General features: G+C 45.1%; 1 protein-coding gene across 2 annotated transcripts in view; it reads right to left on the bottom strand.

The window, feature by feature from the left end:
* Nucleotides 1-7016: 7016 nt before the first annotated feature.
* The window catches only part of B4GALT5 (beta-1,4-galactosyltransferase 5), a 73266-nt gene continuing 59248 nt past the window's right edge, over nucleotides 7017-21034 (bottom strand). The window contains exons 3-9 of one of the 2 annotated variants that reach the window (XM_040248181.1): nucleotides 18999-19112; nucleotides 17926-18050; nucleotides 16717-16833; nucleotides 15910-16097; nucleotides 14849-14971; nucleotides 11122-11223; nucleotides 7017-10226 (exon numbers count right to left, since the gene is read on the bottom strand). In XM_040248181.1, the coding sequence (XP_040104115.1) occupies nucleotides 10079-10226; nucleotides 11122-11223; nucleotides 14849-14971; nucleotides 15910-16097; nucleotides 16717-16833; nucleotides 17926-18050; nucleotides 18999-19112 (917 nt within the window). In that variant the 3' untranslated portion in view covers nucleotides 7017-10078. The remainder of the gene's footprint in view (nucleotides 10227-11121; nucleotides 11224-14848; nucleotides 14972-15909; nucleotides 16098-16716; nucleotides 16834-17925; nucleotides 18051-18998; nucleotides 19113-21034) is intronic. The other variant, XM_040248180.1, reaches the window with a different exon arrangement.

The raw sequence follows: 21034 nt of genomic DNA, 5'->3' as shown, positions 1-21034 counted from the left end.
TTGTGTTTGTCTTTCTTCCCAACTGTACTGGAGAATAAGGGTTCTGTTTTTCACACTGTACTCAGTCCAGAACTTGTATACGGCAGGACCTAAGGTATTGTGTAGGCGCTCAAATATTTGCTGAATGAACAACAACAAAAATGAACCATCTCAATTTGACAGAGAAAGAACTAGGTGAGATAAGCTGGATGTAGAAAGAGCCTGACACGCTTAGCACCGAATCCCACTCAGTAGGGCCCTAAGTGACATCACATATCTATGATTCTGTTTTCTCTTTTGCAAAAGGAGAGGACAGTACTTTCCATATGAGGTCATTTTGAAGAGTAAGTGCAAAGACATATATGAGTTACTTAGCACAGTGCTTATCACATAGTAGGTGGTCAGCCCACAGGGCCTCATTCGTCACAGCAGCTTCACTGTAAAGCGAATATATAAATCTAAGGCACTCTTACGATTAGTAAAGCCTGCTTCTTAACACCAGCTCACCTACAAGAGAAGTAACTTGGAGCTCGGATTTCTAGTTGGTGACAAGATCGTGGACATTTTTGTCAAAAGAGTAATTGTAATGGAATGAAATACAAAATAATACAACAAAATGGAAAGATGCCATCAGATTTGCTTTCCTATCATTTAGGAATTTTTCTTTTTAAAAAAATATTTTTATTTATTTATTTGGCCACGCTGTGTCTTAGTTGTGGCACGTGGGCTCTAGTTTCCCAACCAGGGACCAAACCTGGGCCCCCTGCATTGGAAACTCAAAGTCTCAGCAGTGGACCACCAGGGAACTCCTAAGGACTTTTTTTTTTTCACAGTATTTTGGTTGTGAATCCACTGCCTAATAAAAACACAGTTGTGGGATCATGACTTGGTCACAGCTAGAGGGAATAGTTCGTGTTTCCTCTGAGCAAAAGGGTTTAGTAATTCTGGAGATTAGATTTAATATTGTAAAGATACTAAGTCTTCCCAAATTAATACTTCAATGTCATGTCAGGTCAGTTTTGTAATCCTACAATAATTTTTTAATAGAATTTGAGAAAATGAATCTAAATTTCACTGTAATTGAGAAAATGCAAGTATGGAGGCTCCTTAAGAAACTAAAAACAGACCTAGCATATGACCCTGTAATCCCACTCCTGGGCATATATCTAGAGAAAAACATGATCTGAAAGGATATATGCACCCCAATATTCATTGCAGCAGTGTTTACAGTAGCCAAGACATGGGAGCAACCTCAATGTCCATCAACAGAGGAATGGGTAAAGAAGACATGGTTCATACACACACTGGAATATTAGTCGGCCATAAAAAAGAAATCACGCCATTTGCAGCAATATGAAGGGATCTAGAGAGGGTCATACTGAGTGAAGGAAGTCAGACCGAGGAGGAGAAGGGTCACATGACATCCCTAATATATGGAATCTAAAAAGACATGATACAAATGAGCTTACTTACAGTACAGAGCCTAACAGACTTAGAAAACAAACTTGCAATTTTGCCAGAAAGAAGGATAGGGGGAAAGGATAGTTAGGGAGTTTGGGGTGGACATGTACACACTGTTATATTTAAGATGGATGACCAACAAAGACCTATTCTACAGCACAGGGAATTCCACTCAATGTTACATGGCAGCCTGGATGGGAGGAGGCCTTGGGGAGGATGGATTCATGTGTATGTATGGTGTATGGCTGAGTCCCGTTGCTTTTAACCTGAAACTATGACAACATTGTTTGTTAGTTGGCTATACCCCAATACAAAATAAAAATATACATAAAAATAGCCAAGAAATTTTTAGTCATTAACAATGATGAGGTAATAAGGATATGTTCACTCTAACAATTCAAAGAGTTATTTACATATATTTATGGACTTCTCTGTATGTATATTCCACTTCTAGGAAAGCTTACATCTAAAAGTTTGGAGGAGCGTATGGAAGATGAGAGGTACTTGTCTCATTAAAATATATTGTAGGGATAAATATAAACCATGTAAAGCAGAATGAGACAAAGAGCTTGCAGAATGAGACAAAGAGCTTGGTGGAATGTAAGAATCTTGCTAACAAATTTAATGTCTGAGACATATTTCAAAAAATGAGGAAATTACATATTATAACAAATGTTATGGGGACAATTAACAGTCCATTCAGAAAAAAAAAGTCTGGCCCTTCCCCCTATCTCATCTCACACACAAAATCAATTCCACGGGATTACGGTCTTCCGTGGTGGTGCTAGTGGTAAAGAAAACACCTACCAGTTCAGGAGAGGTAAGAGGCACGAGTTGGATCTCTGGGTGGGGAAGATACCGGAGGAGGGCGTGGCAGCCCACTCCAGTGTTCTGGCCTGGAGAATCCCATGGACAGAGGAGCCTGGGGCAACAGCCCGTGGGGTTGCAAAGAGTCAGACACGACTGAAGCAACTTAGCGCGCCCACACCAAGATACAAAGGGCATGGTCATGCACAGATGGTAGAAGGGTTAATCCAAAATGCCTTTAAGAATATATTTATTTATTTGGCTGCGTCAGGTCTTAGTTACGACATGTGGGATCTTCAATCTCATATGGCACTCAGGATCTCTAGTTGTGGCATGCAGGATCTAGTTCCCTGTCCAGGGATTGAACCCGGGCCCCCTGCATTGAGAGCTTGGAGTCTTGACCACTTGGACCACCAGGGGAGTCCCCAAGCTGCCTTTTTGTAGGACAATTTGGTGTGTTCCATCAACATCTAAAATATGCAAATCCTTCACCTAGCAATTTCACTTTTTGGACTCTCAAGTTGACCTGCTTACATAGGTGCACCCGAATTTACATGTGGCTGTTCACTGCGGCTGTTCACTGCGGTATATAATGTGACTGTGGAAAACTGGATACAGCCGCCACGTCCATCAGGAGCAGAAGAGCTAAATAAATCACATCCGTCCATGTGACAGGTTACCACATGCAACCATTCAAAGAGACAATACGGATTTGTTCATTCATTCCTTCAACAGGTATTCATGCGCCAGGCCTGGGCTAGAGCAGGGAACAAGTCTCTACCTTCATGGGGATTACACTGGGGTGGGGTCGACAGTCAGTGAACAAACATACAGTAGGAGTCAAAGTAAGAAATCTTGAGAAGCAAAAGAAAGGTGAATGAGGCCCAAGGCATTGCAGACTGGGTGCCCATGCACCGCTTCCTGGAGGAGGTGGTTTTTGAACTTTATGTGCGAAAGTGAAAAGAAAGTGAAGTCGCTCAGTCGTGTCTGACTCTTTGTGACCCCATGGACTGTAGCCTATCAGCCTCCTCCATCCATGGGATTTTCCAGGCAAGAGTGCTGGAGTGGATTGCCATTTCCTTCTCCAGGGGATCTTCCCAACCCAGGAACCGAAGCCGGGTCTCCCGCATTGCAGGGAGACACTTTACCGTCTGAGCCACCAGGGAAGCCTGTGCGAAAGCTCTTCATTATAGAGGATCTCCAGGAAATACTAAGATAGAAAGCCGAAAGTAATTACAATTTATATTTCTTTAAAAACATACCTGTCTTCATCTCCCTATACTTGCACATAGGTATATAGGTGCATACAGACATGAGCTAAACTGCTAACCTAAGGGGAGTTTCTAAAACTCGTTCAGCAAACATGTGTTCAGGCATTACTTTTACAATAAAAATATCTGTGAGGTGTGTTTGTGAACAAAAGTTATTAAGAGTATTTAGGCAAGAACTAAAAAAAGAAGTTGCATCAGAAATAGCCTGGGGGTTCAGAGCAATAATTACCTTGGGGTAAAAACCACACGGGGTTGAAATGCTGGGGGCTCCATTGGCTAGTTTCGTGACCTCAGGCAAGCGGTGGCTTTAGTGGCTTCCGTTCCTCAACTCTAGAGCAGAGGTTCCCAGCTGGGGGATTTTGCTCTCCCTGTGGTCGCCTCGAAATGTCTGGTGACATTTTTGGTTGTCACAATTGGGAGCAGGGCAGTGACATTTTTGGTTGTCACAACTGGGAGCAAGGCATGCTATGCTACCAGCCTCTAAATGGTAGAGGCCACAGTGCAGCTACATATTCTACACTGCAGAGGACACCAACCCTCCTTCCCTGCTCCATCTTGCACAAAGAATTATCTGGCCCCAAAGGTCAGGGTCTGGAGGTAAGATTGAGAAACCGCATTCTAAAGAAGGGCAGAGTTCACCTTGGAGGTCTGAAGACTGAGAGGGCAAAAGGCACTTAATTAGCACAGACCCTGGCACAGAAGCAGCGCTCAATAAATGGGAACTACTATTTTTACAACTGGACTTCCCCTAAATTAAAAAAACTTTCAGTGGGGAGGAAGTGGTAGAACCAGAGATCAATTCAGCCGAATTCCGATTCTGGAGACTTACTGGACGGGATCCTGGATCCTTGTTAACAGCAACATAGGTCTTCACAGGACGTTTGCTTATTGGAGATGGCTTGGAAAGACTTCTAATTCCTCCTGGTTTGGGCTTTTGCTTTGGTCTCACTCACCTGTTACTAGTTCAGGAGCATTCCTGCTGAATTATTCTCTGTCTCATGTATATTCAGCTACTTTTCTTAGGTGGCCATCTCCCTAGGGTTCAAAGACACACTCAAGTTTCTCTTGGAAAATCAAAGCCTGCCCTGAGCCTCACATACTTCCTCCAACCCCCAGCCTTCTTTTTTCACCCCCATACATGAAATCCAAGAAATGCCTGCATTGCTGTTACTCCATCTCCTTTCTTGGTCTTCTCCAGGGTGGCATCCCTCGCAGACTTGATTCAGCAAATTGGCTCTGGCCTGGACCAGCATCCTCCCCACTGATAATCATTCATCTTCACGCCTCATCTTGCTTCACTTCTTTGCTTCATGCAATGCTGTTGACCACTGCCTTGAACATCTCCCTTGACCTTCCTGTCCTAGCCACTCCTACCACTCTTCCTGTCTGCCTTGCTCATTCAATCTCTTCTTCCCAACTATTACTAATGGAGATCTTAGAGGCCTGGGTCAAGGCCACACCATTCTCCTCTGTCCATCCTGCTCTACTCCTTCGCTAAGCAATCTCACCCACTCCTTGCATGCATGCTCAGTTAGTGATCAACTCTCCGCAGCCGCATGGACGGTAGTCTGCCAGGATCTTCACTTATCTCCTAGTCCAGAGACCCACAGATCCATCTGTGGTCCTGACCATTCCTTTGAGCCACCCAAACCAGCAAATGTAGAACAGCCTGTTAGCTGTTTTGGTTTGGTTTTCTCAAAACTCCCTGAAGTCAACACACTTGTGATTGATCTTGTGATCTTCGTCATGAAACTGATCCAATTCCAGTGCCCTTGTCTCATGAAAATGGCCCTCCCATCCATACAAGTGGGGAAGCTAGTAGTGGCTTCCTCCACCCCAACACCAACGTGTGCCTGGGTCCTGGATGACGTCAGCATCCTGCCATCCCACACATTCCGCCCCCACCAGGACAGCATTCTCCTGTTTGGGGCCCTTACGTCTCCTTTGTTCCTCTATAATATGCCATTCTCCCTGCTGCCAGCCATCTGTTCAAATTACCCTCTACTTACATCACATCAGCTTCCCTGGTGGATCAGACGGTAAAAAATTCGCCTGCAATGCAGGAGGTGCGGGTTCGATCCCTGGGTGGGGTAGACCCTCTGGAGAAGGAAATGTCTACACAGGCCAGTATTCTTGGCCTGGGACATCTCATGAACAGAGGACCCTGGCAGGTTACAGTCCATGGGGTCGCAAAGAGTCCGACACGACTGAGTGTCTAACACTGTCACTGTTTTTTTCACTTTACATCACACAGCCTTGCTTACTGGAAATGCTTGAACCCACTGCTGTAAAGATCAAACCCAAATGCTTTACCTGGGCTCACAGGGCCTGCACTGCAGTCTGGCCCTATCCATCGCCCCAGCCCAACACTGCCCACTGTGCCCTTTGCTCTGCCCTCTCCTCACCGGGGTACCCTGTTCACCTCGCCTCAGCTCACCCACTGCACCTCAGGGATGCCTTCCCAACCATGCACTCACGGTCTATAGTTACCTCCCTTATGGCACTTAGTGTGGTTGTCATTTAAATCCTACCTTCCATCAGGAGTGCAGGAGGAGAAATGAACAGGTAAGCTTCACGAGGCCACTGACCTATTATTTTGCTAATCGTTATATCCCTAGGACCTGGACACAGAACTTTCCACAGAATATTAGTCAGTGGTAAACCTTCAACAAAAAAAAAGCTATGATTACAACCTCCAAGTAGACACAGGCAGATGGCAAACTCTAGACTGGCCTGAGGACCTTCTGGAGGCAAACTCCATCGACCCTCCCCTATCCCTTGTCTAGGTGTCTGATTTGACTTGATGGGCATTACCTGAGCCAATTCCTTTTTTTTTGGCCACACCTGTGGGTAAGTGGGATTTTAGTTCCCTGACCAGGGATCAAACCTGTGACCCATGCAGTGGAAGTGTGGAGTCAACCACTAGATCACCAGGGAAAATAAAAGCGTTAAGTTGCTCAGTTGTGTCTGACTCTTTGCGAACCCATGGACTCCTCTGTCTGTGGGATTCTGCAAGCAAGAATACCAGAGTGGGTTGCCATTCCCTTCTCTAAGAGATCTTCCCGACCCAGGGATCAAACCCAGCTCTTCTGCACTGCAGGCAATTCTTTACCATCTGAGCCACCAGGGAAGCTTAGGCCTCCAGGGAAGCCCCTTTTTAAATCTTTTGCTGTTGTGGTCACTTTGCAGGCAGGATATTAGCTCTGCAACCAGGGATTGGACCTGTGGCCCCTTTAGTGGAAACATGAAATCCTAACCAGGGAATCCCCTTCCTGGGCCAGTTCTTGAATGAAGACCCAAGTGTGGGCGGATGCCCCATAGCACGGGGGGTTTGAGGTTTTGGTTACATCAGCATCGTTTTTCACTCAACTGGCCTGACTGCAGGGCTTGGGTTGGCAGTATTTCTCTCAGGACCACCCTGAGGTCAGCCCCGCTAAAGCAGAAGCCAAGACTCTAAGAAGTCAAACTGTCCTGGACAAAAAGAGACGATCACCAAGGTTTGGTTCTTGAATATGTATTTTTTACTGAAAAAATCATTCATAAATTAACATACAAAAATGTACAAACACATGAGTAAATAATGTAATGACAAAGGACTATATTTTTGTGAAAAGTGTTTTTTAAAACATCTTTAGATTTCAGTGCAAAAATGTACCCCTGGCACCTCTTAAAACATAAGAGCAAGCTCAAAAAATCGTAGTGATGGAAATAAGCTAGTTCAATGTCATCGTCATTGGTGAGTGGATACCATCAGTCCACGTGGCTGGCGTTCAGCTATAGGTGTTTGTGGTGGAGCGGCTCTTAGGGGAGGCCCTGTATTGTCAAAATGAATAGCTTTGTGGACACTCCCTCCCCCTCAAAAAAATCAGCGTGAAAGAAAACTTTTCCTTGCACACTGCAATCAAAAGACAAGGCTGATTTAAGGGGTCATCCATTTGATAGCCTTAAGGAATTTCAGCTGCCAAAATATGTGCAAGGTCACATTTGGTTCTTGTTGTTTAACATGATAATTTCACGCTATCAACAGCACACGGGGCTGGCTGTGGTTTTTTTTTTTTTTGCTTTTACGTTTCCCCACTCAGTTTAGTGGATAAATGATTAACAGTGCACAGTAAGAGATTTCACACAGATAAAACAAACTCACACATGATTGCAAGATGATTTAAGTCACCCAACTTCCAGCCCTAGACAGACTTTTCCTTTTGTCCTCAAGCCAGCATTTTCTTTGTCAAATCAGGTGTTGTTAGCTTTCTGCCAGCATTTGTTCTTATGGCAAATATGCTAATGAAAGGCTTCAAACATGGGCCATCCCTGACCAATGACCAGTCTGCCCTGGCAAATTCTTCCAAAGGACATCTTAATTTTGTCACACTGAAAGCAGCTCACAGCTCTCAGAGAAAGAAGAGGCCAGGCCAGCACAGAGGCCTGGGGGCGCATGGAGGAAGGGGGAAAGAAATTTTTATTGCTTTATGCACCTTATGTCAAAGGAAAACCAAACGAACTTCGTGTGTTGTGTTCCCTGTGAAGGTCTTTTAAAGCATGAAATGCTCAAAACTCTTTTAAAACATTATAACAACTTACCAGCGTGCTCAAGGGCAGGAATCTGCTCTCTCATATGAGCTGGTAAGAGCTTTGCAATGTGATTTCTTTTCTAAATAGCATTCTCTTCTTCGAAAGAACAAGAACACACATTAAAAAAAACAAGGCCTGGCCAATCACTCCCACAGCTTGTGGGGATCATACGTCCATGGAACCCATACATGCAAAAACCCCAACCCACATGTATATACACAAATATAGCCCCTACACACACATCCATGTAAACCATGAAAATTAAGGAAACTGAAGGCAAACAAGGCAATTAAAAAAAAACAAAAACCATTAAGTACTCCTCAGAAAGTACTCTTTAGTATGGATACATAAATATGTTTTATGGAAAAGGATGGGGGAAACCTGGTATTTCTCAGAATTCTGCAGGAGCCAAAGGGGACTATTAGGTGAGGGATTTGGCTCAGGGGAAAACAGAGAGGCACAAATTCAAATGCAATTTAGAATCTGACTTCAAAAAAGCACACGGGGGTGTGAAAGGAGCACGTGGGCTCCTATGTCTGTCTGTCCGGCAGCTTTGTTAATCTAATCCCAAAGCTTTGATTTGGTCTAGCCTGGATCCCAGTTGACCCGCAGCACACAAGTGTCACCTGCTCCCTGGCTAAGTTCCACATCATTCAGTTGCTCATGAGTCCATATATTGCGCTCGCCAAGAAGTTCATGTGGGTTTTCCCGTACTATGGTACAGAATGACCCAAGTGAGCTTTTTGGCCAACCCAATACTAGTTAATAATGTTGACCAAAAAAAGAAAAAACTTTCCAGAAAACAAAGAGGGGAATATTCAGAGGAATCACTGAAGTTGGTTGGTAATTTAGGCACAGATTTCAGAAACTGTGGCCACGGTCCACAAGAGCAAGCGAAAGAAAGAGAGAGAATCAGAAAGTAGGAAAAACCAACACCCCACTCTCTCCTGATGCCAAAGAAAGGATGAGACACCAAGGTGAGAGAGCCAGCGGTGCGCAGTGGGCCCACCTGAAGGGTTTGCTTCAGGCAGGAGAGCACTATCCTAACACAGCTTCCTGTTCAGCACAAGGCTAGGACCGGGAAGGACTGCCCAACAGGAAAGAGAAAACCAAAGCCAAAGTCAAGAGCAACGCTTTCGGAAAAGGGGATGGGAGGTGAGGCAGAAGTTGGCCACTGGCAATAACGACTGTACTGTTCCGTTCTGCCATGACATGCTCTATATCCACTCCCTTCCACAGTGACAACAACCGGGGAGATGCTGTCGTTCCCTTTTAGCCGAGTTCCTGCGTCTGCCAAACCAATACAGGATCTGATGTATAAACCCTCGGTTTGAGTTGGAGCCGGCTAGAAAATTAAATTAAAAAAAAAAAAAAGCATTTTACATGGCTTATTTACAATTATACTTCTTCAAGAAGTGATTGTTGCATGTCTATTTCTCTTCCCCAAGCCCTCCCCTTCCACCCTCAATCCCCACCCAAAGCAGGTAATTTAGAAAAGAGAGAGAAAGAGAGGGGACACCGGAGATGTAGAAGGATGGTTGTGTGGAGTTTCCTTTTGCTCTTCCTAAAACACAGCTGCCCTGCGGCGGGTCTGCCTCTCTGCTCTGGAGGCCAAGAAGCTGCCCAGGCCGTTCTCGCGGGGGGAGAGGCTCCGGGGCGGTTCCGGTTCCGGTTCCGGTTGCGGAGGCCCCTGGCTGAGACGGGGCAACGACGGGGGCGGGAGGCCGGGGAGGAGGGCAGCAGGACAGACGTCGGTCTTGTGAAAAGGGCAGGTCGGTTCCCGGCCGCCTCCCTCCACCCCGGCGGGTCCGGACGGGGAAGGCGTTTTTGTGCGTGTGCTCTGTTCACATTTTTTTTCCTTGAACCCTGTGATCCTTCAGGAGGCGCTGGGTTTCCTGTTCTCTTCCTCTGCGGAGCGCCCCCTCGAGACGCGTCCTGGGCTGCTGTGCTGGGGGCGGTGGGGGAGCCAACGACTGTCCCCGCTCCGCTCAGTACTCAGTCACCTGAGCCAGCTCGGGTGTCAAGTTGACGGTAATGTTTTTATACAAGGCGTCGTACGTGACGTTCGCGAAGTAGTTCAAGTTGTTGAGGCCGTCCACCGCTTGCCGCTCCTTGGACTTCCTCAGCAGAGCGTACCTGTGAAGCAGGGGGCACAGGGGGCGGCTCTGAGCGAGGGGCCGAGCAGCACAACGCGGGGAGACCACGCTCCTGCCCGGCCCCGCACGGCGGGGCATCAGCCGTTCGGCTCCTCCAGGCTGCGCGCCATTATCAGAACTGGAAACACCTATTTCACGCGAGCTGTTGGACTTCATTTAACGCGCCTGCCGCTCGGCAGAGGAGGAAACCGAGGTTCACAATCCTACCTGGCTCGCCCGAGATCCGAGTGGGGAAGCGGAGGTAAGATGTTACATGGGGGGACGAGAAAGTTCCGTCTGTATTCAGTGCCCTCTTACTCCCCAGGAAAACAGTTCATGCAGTCGGATCGACTGTCGTGAGGAATTATTACCGAATAATTAACGAAATTAATTAACGAAAGACAGAAAGAGCCACTCCCGAGCACCTGGAGACGCACGCCATCCACTCGCCTCTGCTCAGCCTGACCTGGAGTTTGTTTCATTGAAGGTGTACAGGGTGATAAAGCAGCTGCAGCCACACAGAGGCTCCGGGACACCCTTCCAGAACCGAGCTCGCAGAGAGGGTGCCAAACTCTGTCACATGAGCGTGAGTTTACACAGACTTTGACCCCAAAGGGTTTTTCTCCAACTCCCTGAAGGCTACAGCGCAGACAACTTACAAAGCTTGAGGAGGAGGAGTAATTTCCTTAAAAGATCTTACAATCACATTTTTCACCGATAGTATCATTTTGCCCCCAAACACCTGCCTCACACTTAAGTGAGTGATAAATAGGAACTCTCACACAGCTGTCTGAACAAGACCTTGGAAGGGGTGAGGAGCAAGCCCAGGGACTGCCATGCTTGAGGACCTGGAAATACAGGACTTTTGTATGAGGAATACAAAAAACTGCACCAACCTTCCAAGAAACTGGACCTCTCCTCGATGATGATGAGGAATGGACTTATACTTCCCTGTGTCACCTTCTGGCCGACTCACAGAATAGCCTGCATTCTGGACTCTGTCCAAGAAAAAGAAGATGGGTAAAATGATCAAGTCTGACAGGTGAGGCCAAACCTATCCTAAGGCTGAGGAACGCCAAGTTGAACAACAGTGCTTCTTTTGCATCTATATATTCAAGTCACTTTCCCTCTGGATAAGTTCATGGTTTTAGAAAAGAAGTCTACAATATGAAAAGTTTTGCAAAAAAAAGAGAAATTAAAAATTCCCGAGGTTTGACATGGGGTCTCAGTGACAGGTACAACCATGTGGGTCCCCCTGCAGACAGGTGCACACATGCCCCCTCTGGGTCAGCTTGTTTGTTGTTTAGTTGCTAAGCTGTCTCTGACTCGTCTGTGACTCCATGGACTGTAACCCACCAGGCTACTCTGTCCACAGAATTTACCAGGCAAGAGTACTGGAGTGGGTTGCCATTTCCTTCTCCAGGGGATCTTCCTGACCCAGGGATGGAACCTGTGTCTCTTATGTCTCCTGCATTGGCAGGTGGATTCTTTACCCTCTGAGCCACCTGGGAAGCCTAAAATGGCACAGTATCTGCATATAACCCCCACAAATCCTCCAGCAGACCTTAAATCATCTCTAGCGTCAATGCTATGTAAATAGTTGCTTGTGGGGAGCAAATCCAAGTTTTGATTTTTGGAACTTTTTGGAATTCTGCACCCCCACCCCCCTAATCCATAGCTGGTTGAATCCTCAAATTCAGAACCCGCGGATACGGAGGGCTGACAGGGTGAAGATGTGTTCTCCCTCTCATTTGATAAATATGTATGAAATGCCTACTGTGTGCCTGGAATTGTGTGGGGGTGCTGGGGAAAACCAGTCACACATTCCTGGCCTGAGGGACTCCTTGCTGAGCTGGGGAACGAGCAAGATGAGCCAGCAGACCAGATGTCCGAGGGGAGCCCAACTAGATTCAGAAACCAGTCAAACCAGTATGGAAAAGGTGCTCATCCTCACCAGGTTCCTAAGAAACCCAAATTAAAAGGATGAGATGCCATTTTTACCTATCAGACTGAGAAAGAATTGTCCAGGAGCTGCTGTGCTGAAATGGGGCACAAATTTCAATGGTCGTTTATATCCAAAAGCAGGTGGTGCGGTAAGAAAATTTGTACGCTTATGTACTGTTGGTCACAATACTTTTGCAATTTCTGGAGGAAAATCAGACAATAACTATCAAAATTTTTAAAGTGCATTTACTTCTTGACTCTGCAGTTCTGCGACCAGGAAATTAACCTACAGAAATATTTGCTCATGTGAACAAAAGATGCTCAAAATTAAACAACACTGTTCATCAATAGGAGAGAATTAAAAATAAATTGCTATCTGTCTACACAAGGAAATACCACGTAATTGTAATAATAATGAAATGGCTCTCTGTATTGACATGATTGGAAGGGGAGAAGGGATGTGTCTAGGTTGTTTATGTATGAATAGAAAGAACTATAAAGAAACTGCTTGTTCAAATGGCTACTTCCTGGGAAGGAAACAGGATAACAATGGGGATTAGGACTTACACTCTTTTGTTTATATGCGTGCGTGCATGCTAAGTCACTTCAGTTGTGTCCAATTCTTGGCGACCCTATGGACTGTAGCCTGCCAAGCTCCTGTCCATGGAGTGGGTGGCCATGCCCTCCTCCAGGGGATCTTCTTGACCCAGGGATCAAACCTGCATTTCCTACGACTCCTGCATGGCAGGTGGATTCTTTACCGCTGAGCCACCAGGGAAGCCCCTTTTGTTTATACACTTCTATATTATCTGAATTTTTACCAACCTCCTCTGAATCCAAATTATACTCTCATTGTGATATATAGTCGTTCCTCAGTCTCCATGTGGGGGGACTGGTTCCAGCACCCTCCCTGCAGTTACTAAAATCCGAGGATGCCCAAATCCCTTATGTAAAAATGGCATAGTTGCTGGGCTGCTGTTTAGTGGCTCAGTTGTGTCTAGCTCTTTGTGACCTCATGGACTGTAGCTCATCATGCTCCTCTGTTTATGGGATTTCCCAGGCAAGAACACTGGAGTGGGTTGCCTTTTCCTTCTCCAGGGGATCTTCCCGACCCATGGATTGAACCGGCATCTCCTGCACTGGCAGGTGGATACTTTATTGCTGAGCCACCAGGGAAGCCCCTATTATTTACTTACTGTACAAAAATACTATTTGATACTACTCACACACGAGATTGTTCCTACAGACTTAAAATATGAGCCTTACCTGATGGCAAGGATAAATCTGTGTAAATATAACTCATATCTGACCTCTGGTTTGGGAAGGTTTCAGTGCAATGGGCTATGCATGTAAAGTACACACCAGATTTCTAAGATTTATTAAGAAAAAAAATGAATGTAGAATATCTCATTAATATTTTACATTAAAATAAATTTTATATGGATTGCATGTTGAAATGGTATTGTTTTGGATATACTGCAGTAAGTATAATTGTTAAAATATTTTTATTAATATAATAAATTAATTTCACCTTTTTCCTTTTTTAAATCTTTCTAAATGGAGCTACCAAAACATTGAAAATTAAATACATGGGAATACCAGACCACCTGACCTGCCTCTTAAGAAACCTATATGCAGGTCAGGAAGCAACACTTAGAACTGGACATGGAACAACAGACTGGTTCCAAACAGGAAAAGGAGTACGTCAAGGCTGTATATTGTCACCCTGCTTATTTAACTTATATGCAGAGGACATCATGAGAAACACTGGGCTGGAAGAAGCACAAGCTGGAATCAAGATTGCCAGGAGAAATATCAATAACCTCAGATACGGAGATGACACCACCCTTACGGCAGAAAGTGAAGAGGAACTAAAGAGCCTCTTGATGAAAGTGAGAGAGCGAAAAAGCTGGCTTAAAAGCTCAACATTCAGAAAATGAAGATCATGGCATCTGGTCCCATCATTTCATGGGAAATAGATGGAGAAACAGTGGAAACAGTGTCAGACTTTGTTTTTTTGGGCTCCAAAATCACTGCAGATGGTGACTGCAGCAATGAAATTAAAAGACACTCCTTGGAAGAAAAGTTATGACCAACCTAGAGAGCATATTGAAAAGCAGAGACATTACTTTGCCAACAAAGGTCTGTCTAGTCAAGGCTATGGTTTTTCAGTGGTCATGTATGGATGCGAGAGTTGGACTGTGAAGAAAGCTAAGCGTCGAAGAATTGATGCTTTTGAACTGTGGTGTTGGAGAAGACTCTTGAGAGTCCCTTGGACTGCAAGGAGATCCAACCAGTCCATTCTAAACAACATCAGCCCTGGGTGTTCTTTGGAAGGAATGATGCTAAGGCTGAAACTCTAGTACTTTGGCCACCTCATTAGAAGAGTTGACTCATTGGAAAAGACTCTGATGCTGGGAGGGATTGGGGGCAGGAGGAGAAGGGGACGACAGAGGATGAGATGGCTGGATGGCGTCACAGACTTGATGGACTGAGTTTGAGTGAACTCTGGGAGTTGGTGATGGACAGGGAGGCCTGGCGTGCTGAGATTCATGAGGTCTCAAAGAGTCGGAGACGACTGAGCGACTGAACTGAACTGAACGCGTCATATTCCTACTAGACAGTGCTAGTCTGGAGAGCCTAAGGGAGCATTTCTAGAAGACATCAGAAGGGCAATACCTGTTCCACAGGTCGTCATCTTCTCCACCCCACCCCCAGAACGCATTAGGAAAGCCATTGATCTTCCGAAACTGTTCCACCGTTAAGCCGCTCACTCCGCCAAAGAACTCAGTATAAGGAAGCCTAAAAGGAGATGTATGGCATCAATTATCCGTGCATGAAAGGGTGTTCTCCTTCCCCCCCCAAGAACAGGCCATCTCATGGGAGAACTAAGTCTTAAGTAAAACAATACTCTCTGTGCTACTGCCCCGAACCACCTGAAATGGTTTCCTCGGGCCAAAATGCATCAACCCGAGTAGCTAGTTAAATTTCTTTTCTAACTGATTTTTTTTTAAATCACAGCTTTATTGAGACAGAACTGACATACCATATAACTTACCCATTTATTATTTTTTAAAAATATTTATTGATTGATTGGTTTGGTCTGAGTGTAGCAGGTGGGGTCTTTGATCTTTGTTGAAGTATGTGGGATCTAGTCTCCCAACGAGGGATCAAACCTTGGTCCCCCACATTGGGGGCATGGAGTCTTAGCCACTGGACCACCAGAGAAGTCCCTAATTTACTTATTTAAGGTGTAAAATTCAATTTTTTTTTTAATATATTCATGGAGATTTGCAACCATGGCCACAATCAGTGTTAATTAATTTCATCACCACCACCCCCACCATCCTAGGAGCCTTGTACCCGTCAGCAGCAGTCAGTCACTCATTTCTCCCTACTCTTCTCAACCCTATACAACCACTGTTCTTCCTTCTGTCTCTACAGATTTGCCTATTCTGGACATTTTATACAAACTGAATCATAATACTCGGTCTTTTGTAGCTAGTTGTCTTTCACTGAGCATAACGTTTTCTAGGTTCCTCCAGGCTGTCACAAATCAGTACTTCATTTCTTCTTATTGCCAAACAGCATTCCATCATATGGATGGATATACTACATTTCGTTTATCCATTCATCAGTAGATTGCGATTCACGTTGGAGCTAATTTGATTTGGTCATCCTTGCACCTTTCATCATCCTTCTAAATTTAACCTCTTTAATTAAAAGGAAATGGTACTCACAGATACATATACTTATCCAGTTTAGTCGCAAAGTGCCTTGGCATCTGTCCACATCCATAATAGTTACGATCACTTTCTGGTATGTGATCCACGTCATGAAAAATGAGGCAGTCCCAGTCCAGGTCCTTCATTGCTTCTTGAAAACCCACATTAAAAAGCATCGCTCGATTAAAGGGTTGGGTGCCAACCTAAAAGCAGCAGAACTTTATTTTTAAAGGACTCTTGAAGAAGAATCTTTGCTGCCTCAGCCCTGCCTAAAAGAGAGCTTATTGAGAGATCACTGGGCCGGAAGGGTGGTGGGTCCTGCCGGTTCATCACTGACTCACCATCACTTGACCTCTGGCCTCAACTTCCTCAGGAATAAAAAAGGCTAATAAGGATAAACCTAAGCCTCTCTCTCCCAAGGCCGTTTGAAGGCAGAGTCAGCTGTGTAACGGCATTTAGAAGGGTATCCCACCCACTACATGGAAGGAAGAACAACACAGCCATTTCTACCTGCAGCCCCTTATCTCCCAGGAACTTCCTGGGTCTGAAATGTAAAGACAATACCCAAAGCAGTTCCAGCAAAACCAGCCCACAAGAGGCCTTTGTTCAAGGGTAAACGAAGCTCCAGGCAGCACTCAGACCTGCTAGTACTGAACATCTCCACGGAGGAGTGCAGGATGCCCTCAGCTCCCTGCCGCACACAGAGCCACTCAATCGTGAGTTTTCGATCTTATGGGTTCTTAACCCCAAGGATGGATCAGCTTGACACTCTCGCAATTGTAGTCTTGGAAGAGAAAGGAGCGAGAAGAAAGGGCCACTTACTTGCTCCACCACATAGAATGCAAACCGCAGGCGCTGGCGCTGGAGCATGGGAATGAGGTGTCGGAGCAGGACTGGGAGGTGCTCGTGGCGGTTCCGGAAGGGGACAAGGATGGCCACCTGCAGCGGGTCATAGCGACAGAGGCCACCTGGTCAGCGAGTCCCCTCAACTGCTCCCGGAGCACTGGGGCCCAGCTCGCTTGGGGCTTCCAGGGAGCTGCCTTACCCTCCACTTCTCTGCAGTCACCCTTTATGTCAATAGTATCTCCTGTTTCTTTATTCTAGCGCAGCTTGTTTTAGAACAATGTGGGTGTGCTTGTCCCAACCACTAGAGATTAGGAGGGTAGGTGAGATGTCTTAACACTCCTCCCTATGAGAGCAAAGCCTTGTTCTGTGTCTTGTATATTCTCCAGGCAAGAATACTGGAGTGGGTAGCCATTCCCTTCTCCAGGGGATCTTCCCAACCCAGGGGTTGTCCCACATTGCAGGTGGATTCTTTACCATCTGAGCCACCTGGGAAGCCCCATATTATCAACACATATACTAAATGAACACTTTTAACTGACATGAAAAAACATCTATATGTATATATTCAACGCTGGTCATTAAGCTGGTTTTACATCCCGGTGATGGAGTGGAAACGCTGCTTTGTTCCAGATGCACTTGATCACTGCTGCACTACAGCATCTCACAGGGCTGGCAGGGAATAAGCACTTTACTAAACACTTGTTCAAAGAATTGACTTAAGTCACTGTCAAGCTTGAGCCACACTACTGATGTCTCCTGATTACAGTCATGCAGAAAAAAAAACTAAACAATTCTCATAGTCAGGCTAGATAGTTCTGCGTTTTACTCCACTAGATTCATGGCAATAATGCCAAATAAAGCATAAAGTACTGAATTTGTGAAGATGGCTTCTGCAAATCTATCAGGAGAGACCCACCACCCCCCTCCCCCCACTGCTTAGCCAATATTCCTGGAAGCAAGAAAAAGGGTCCTGGTTCAGTGACCAGAACAATGCGTATGTCTGCGGCTACAGCAGAGTCCTCAGGGAAACCCACTCCTCCGTTATGTTCCCATCAGATGCAAATCCTTTGCAGTAAGTGGTAAGTAGGGTGCAAATTACAAAATGTCAGAGTGGAATCCAGGGTGACTGACATGACAGCAAGTCCAGGTAGGCTTCCCAGCACCTGGAGTCTGACCCCACCCTACCTTCCATCGAGGCACACAATCCGACGGCTTCCAGTGACCGCCCAGCTTGATGGTTGGGTCTTTAGAGAAGAGTTCATGGATGGCATCCATTCCAATCTCACTCATGTTTATGTCTATCGGGCCCTCTGAACAGAGATGGGGGAAAAAAATAGTAAGAGGCCACGAAATTCCTATGTTCAGGGTTGTAATCTCTGGCATGGTTCAGTGCTTTTTCAGTGGGTTGTGTTTTTTAACAAGGATAGGGGGTCCCTACGTCTGCTTCCCAACCCATTGGGTTTCAGTTCATCCCTATTACTGGGTAAAGCGGCAAACCAAGAAATAAAGACTTGGGAGTTCTGCTTCCACCAAGGATATAGAAATGAAGACCAAATACAAAAGCAGCTGAACTTCTCAAAGAGGAAGGAGAAAAGCAGCTGAGCTTGATAGCATCTCTGTGTGCTCCTGAGCCGAGTGCAGACACGCTGTCCCGATTCACTAATCAGTGACCCTGACTGGTCATGGCCAAACTCAGAACATGCATCATCTCGAACTCAAGTCAGGAAGAAGACAGTCCAAGAAGCCCCAAAGCACAGGAAAGGTGTAACAGTACACTGTCATTGCTCTAGATTACACACGAGATTCTAAGAAGGGAAGGGGAAGAGGAAAAAGGAAGAGAAAGAAAAGATGCAAGAATTTTTCTTAACCAGCACTTTGTTAAGAAAATAACTTCCCTCATATTAAATGAGTTATACAATCAGTGTGAGATTTACAGTAAAAGACAAAGCTGGTTGCCTACACTTTCTCAAGGGTATCTTAACAGACCTCAAGTTAAAAAGGACGTGGAACATGTAAAGCAAAGAGTGAAAAATGTGGTGGGAAATGGCACCAGAACATAGGCAACCCTGCAGAAGGGCTGCAGAGGAGCCAGGACACATGCAACCTTCATAGTTCCTATTTCCAAGGGCCAGGAGGAGTTTATAATCTCTCTGTAAGTAGACATATCGAGAGATCAAGAACACTCTCCCTTTTATTTTAATCGAATAGAAGGACATCGGTTTTAAAAGCAGAGGAAGATAAGCAAGCACTCTACTCACTCATGGAAGGGAGCCTTTCGGGACAGGTATGGTTTGCAAAGTAGGTGAAGTCTTCAGGAAGAAAAGTCGTGGTCTGTAGGAAGGATTCGCTGTGGTTCAAGTCGAGAGGATAATCTAGAGAGGAAATAAAGGAAAAGGCAGCTCCGATTGGTACAAGTCTTCATCTCTGCAATTCTCAGATAACCACCAAACAAGGATTTTTCTAAGTCATTATCTTTCGGTGAGGCAGGATGCTGACTTAGCCCTTCAGCTGAAATTTGAATATATCAATAGAAATGTTAATCAGATGATACTATTTCACCAGTGTTTCTATTCTCACTGTTATTATAGTTTTATATGCAGTCAGTTCATAGTCAAACAACCCTGCCACATAATTAAAAGAGAAACCAGCATTTCATCCCATGTCTTTCTGAAAGGAAATGCTCTCACTTCTGTTAATCAACTACCTTAGTATTTTGGGGCGTCCTTGGTGGCTCAGATGGTAAAGAATCTGCCTGCAAAGCGAGAGACTTGGGTTCAATCCCTGGGTTGGAAGATTCCCTGGAGAAGAGAATGGCTACTCACTCTAGTATTCTTGCCTGGAGGATCCCATGGACAGGGGAGCCTGGTGGGCTACAGTCCATGGGGTCGCAAAAAGTCGGACACGACTGAGCAACTAACATGTACATACATGCATACCTTAGTATTTATCTCTATCAGCCTATACAGCCAGTCTTTTCTTTTTTGGGGGGTGTCTTTTTTTATTGCGGTATACTTGCTTTACAATGTTGTGTTAGTTTCTGCTGTACAGCAAAGTCAACCAGGTATCCATTTACATTATCCCCCTTTTTTTGGATTTCCTTCCCATTTAGTTCACCACAGAGCACTGAGTAGCGTTCCCTGTGCTATAAAGTAGGTTCTTATTAGTTATCCATTTTATACATAGTATCAATAGTGTATATATGTCAATCCCGAATCTAATTCACCCCACACCCCCCTTGATATATATATATATTTATATTTATTTATTCTCTATGTCTGTGTCTCTATTTCTGCTTTGCAAATAAGATCATCAGAACCATTCTTTTCTAGATTCCACATATGTGTGTTCATAATGTATGATACTCATTTACTTCTGCCTGACTTCACTTTGTATGACAGTCTCTAGGTCTATCCACATCTCTACAAATGGCACAGTTTTGTTCTTTTTTATGGTATACAGTTGATCTCGATGCTTCGTTTTTAGGTCTGTTAACCTCTCACTACGAGGGATGAAGATTTCGTACCCTTCCTCCCCTGCCCCCACCACACACATACCCTTCCCATCCTCCAGTATCCCTACAGTGAGACATGCTAATTGTGGTTAGGACAATCTTCAGTATTTTTATTATGATGATTCAATAAACATTCTCTGTTGCTGAGAAATGTGCAAAGGATGATTACATTTCCTTTCCTGCCAAGTTTTCTGCCCCCCTGGATTAACTGTCTTGTTTTCCTGTTTGCTTCGTTTTACGTGGAATGATGACAAGTGGATGTCTTGCCCTTCGCCACTTCACTTCCCCTCAAGACACAGGCATTGGGTCTTCCTCTTGCTAAGAAGGTCCAGCGCCTCCCAACCCACTCCAGAGTGGACGGGTTTTCCTGATCCACTCGGGCTACTCTGGGATCTCCCTTCATCAGTGGCCAGGGGAGTCCATTCATCTCCCTAGAGTGTCGAACCTCAGTTTTCCTAACTTCAACTTCTTTGTTTTCACTTGGTAAAGCACATTCTTCCAGTGGCTTCCTAAAAAGGGGGAAACGGAAGTGATTTTGAAACCCTGGATATCTGATTATTTTTATTCTTTCTCAGTTGATATGTAGGTTTTACAGAATTCTAGGCTGGAAATAAGTTTTCCTTTAGAATCGTAAAGGTGCTGTTCCACTTCCTTCTAGAGTCCCGTGGGCCTTAAGCGCAGTCATTCCAATTCCTGTTCTTTGTAAAAGGTGACAGTAATTTCTTTCTGGAAGCGTGAAGAACTTTCTCTTTGTTCAGGAAATTTGATATTGGTGTGCTTGCC

The sequence above is a fragment of the Oryx dammah genome, unplaced genomic scaffold (genome assembly GCF_014754425.2).
Source record: "Oryx dammah isolate SB20612 unplaced genomic scaffold, SCBI_Odam_1.1 HiC_scaffold_10, whole genome shotgun sequence".
Classification (NCBI taxonomy): domain Eukaryota; kingdom Metazoa; phylum Chordata; class Mammalia; order Artiodactyla; family Bovidae; genus Oryx; species Oryx dammah.
Note: the sequence above shows the minus strand (reverse complement) of the source record. Positions and strands in the feature narration are given on the sequence as shown.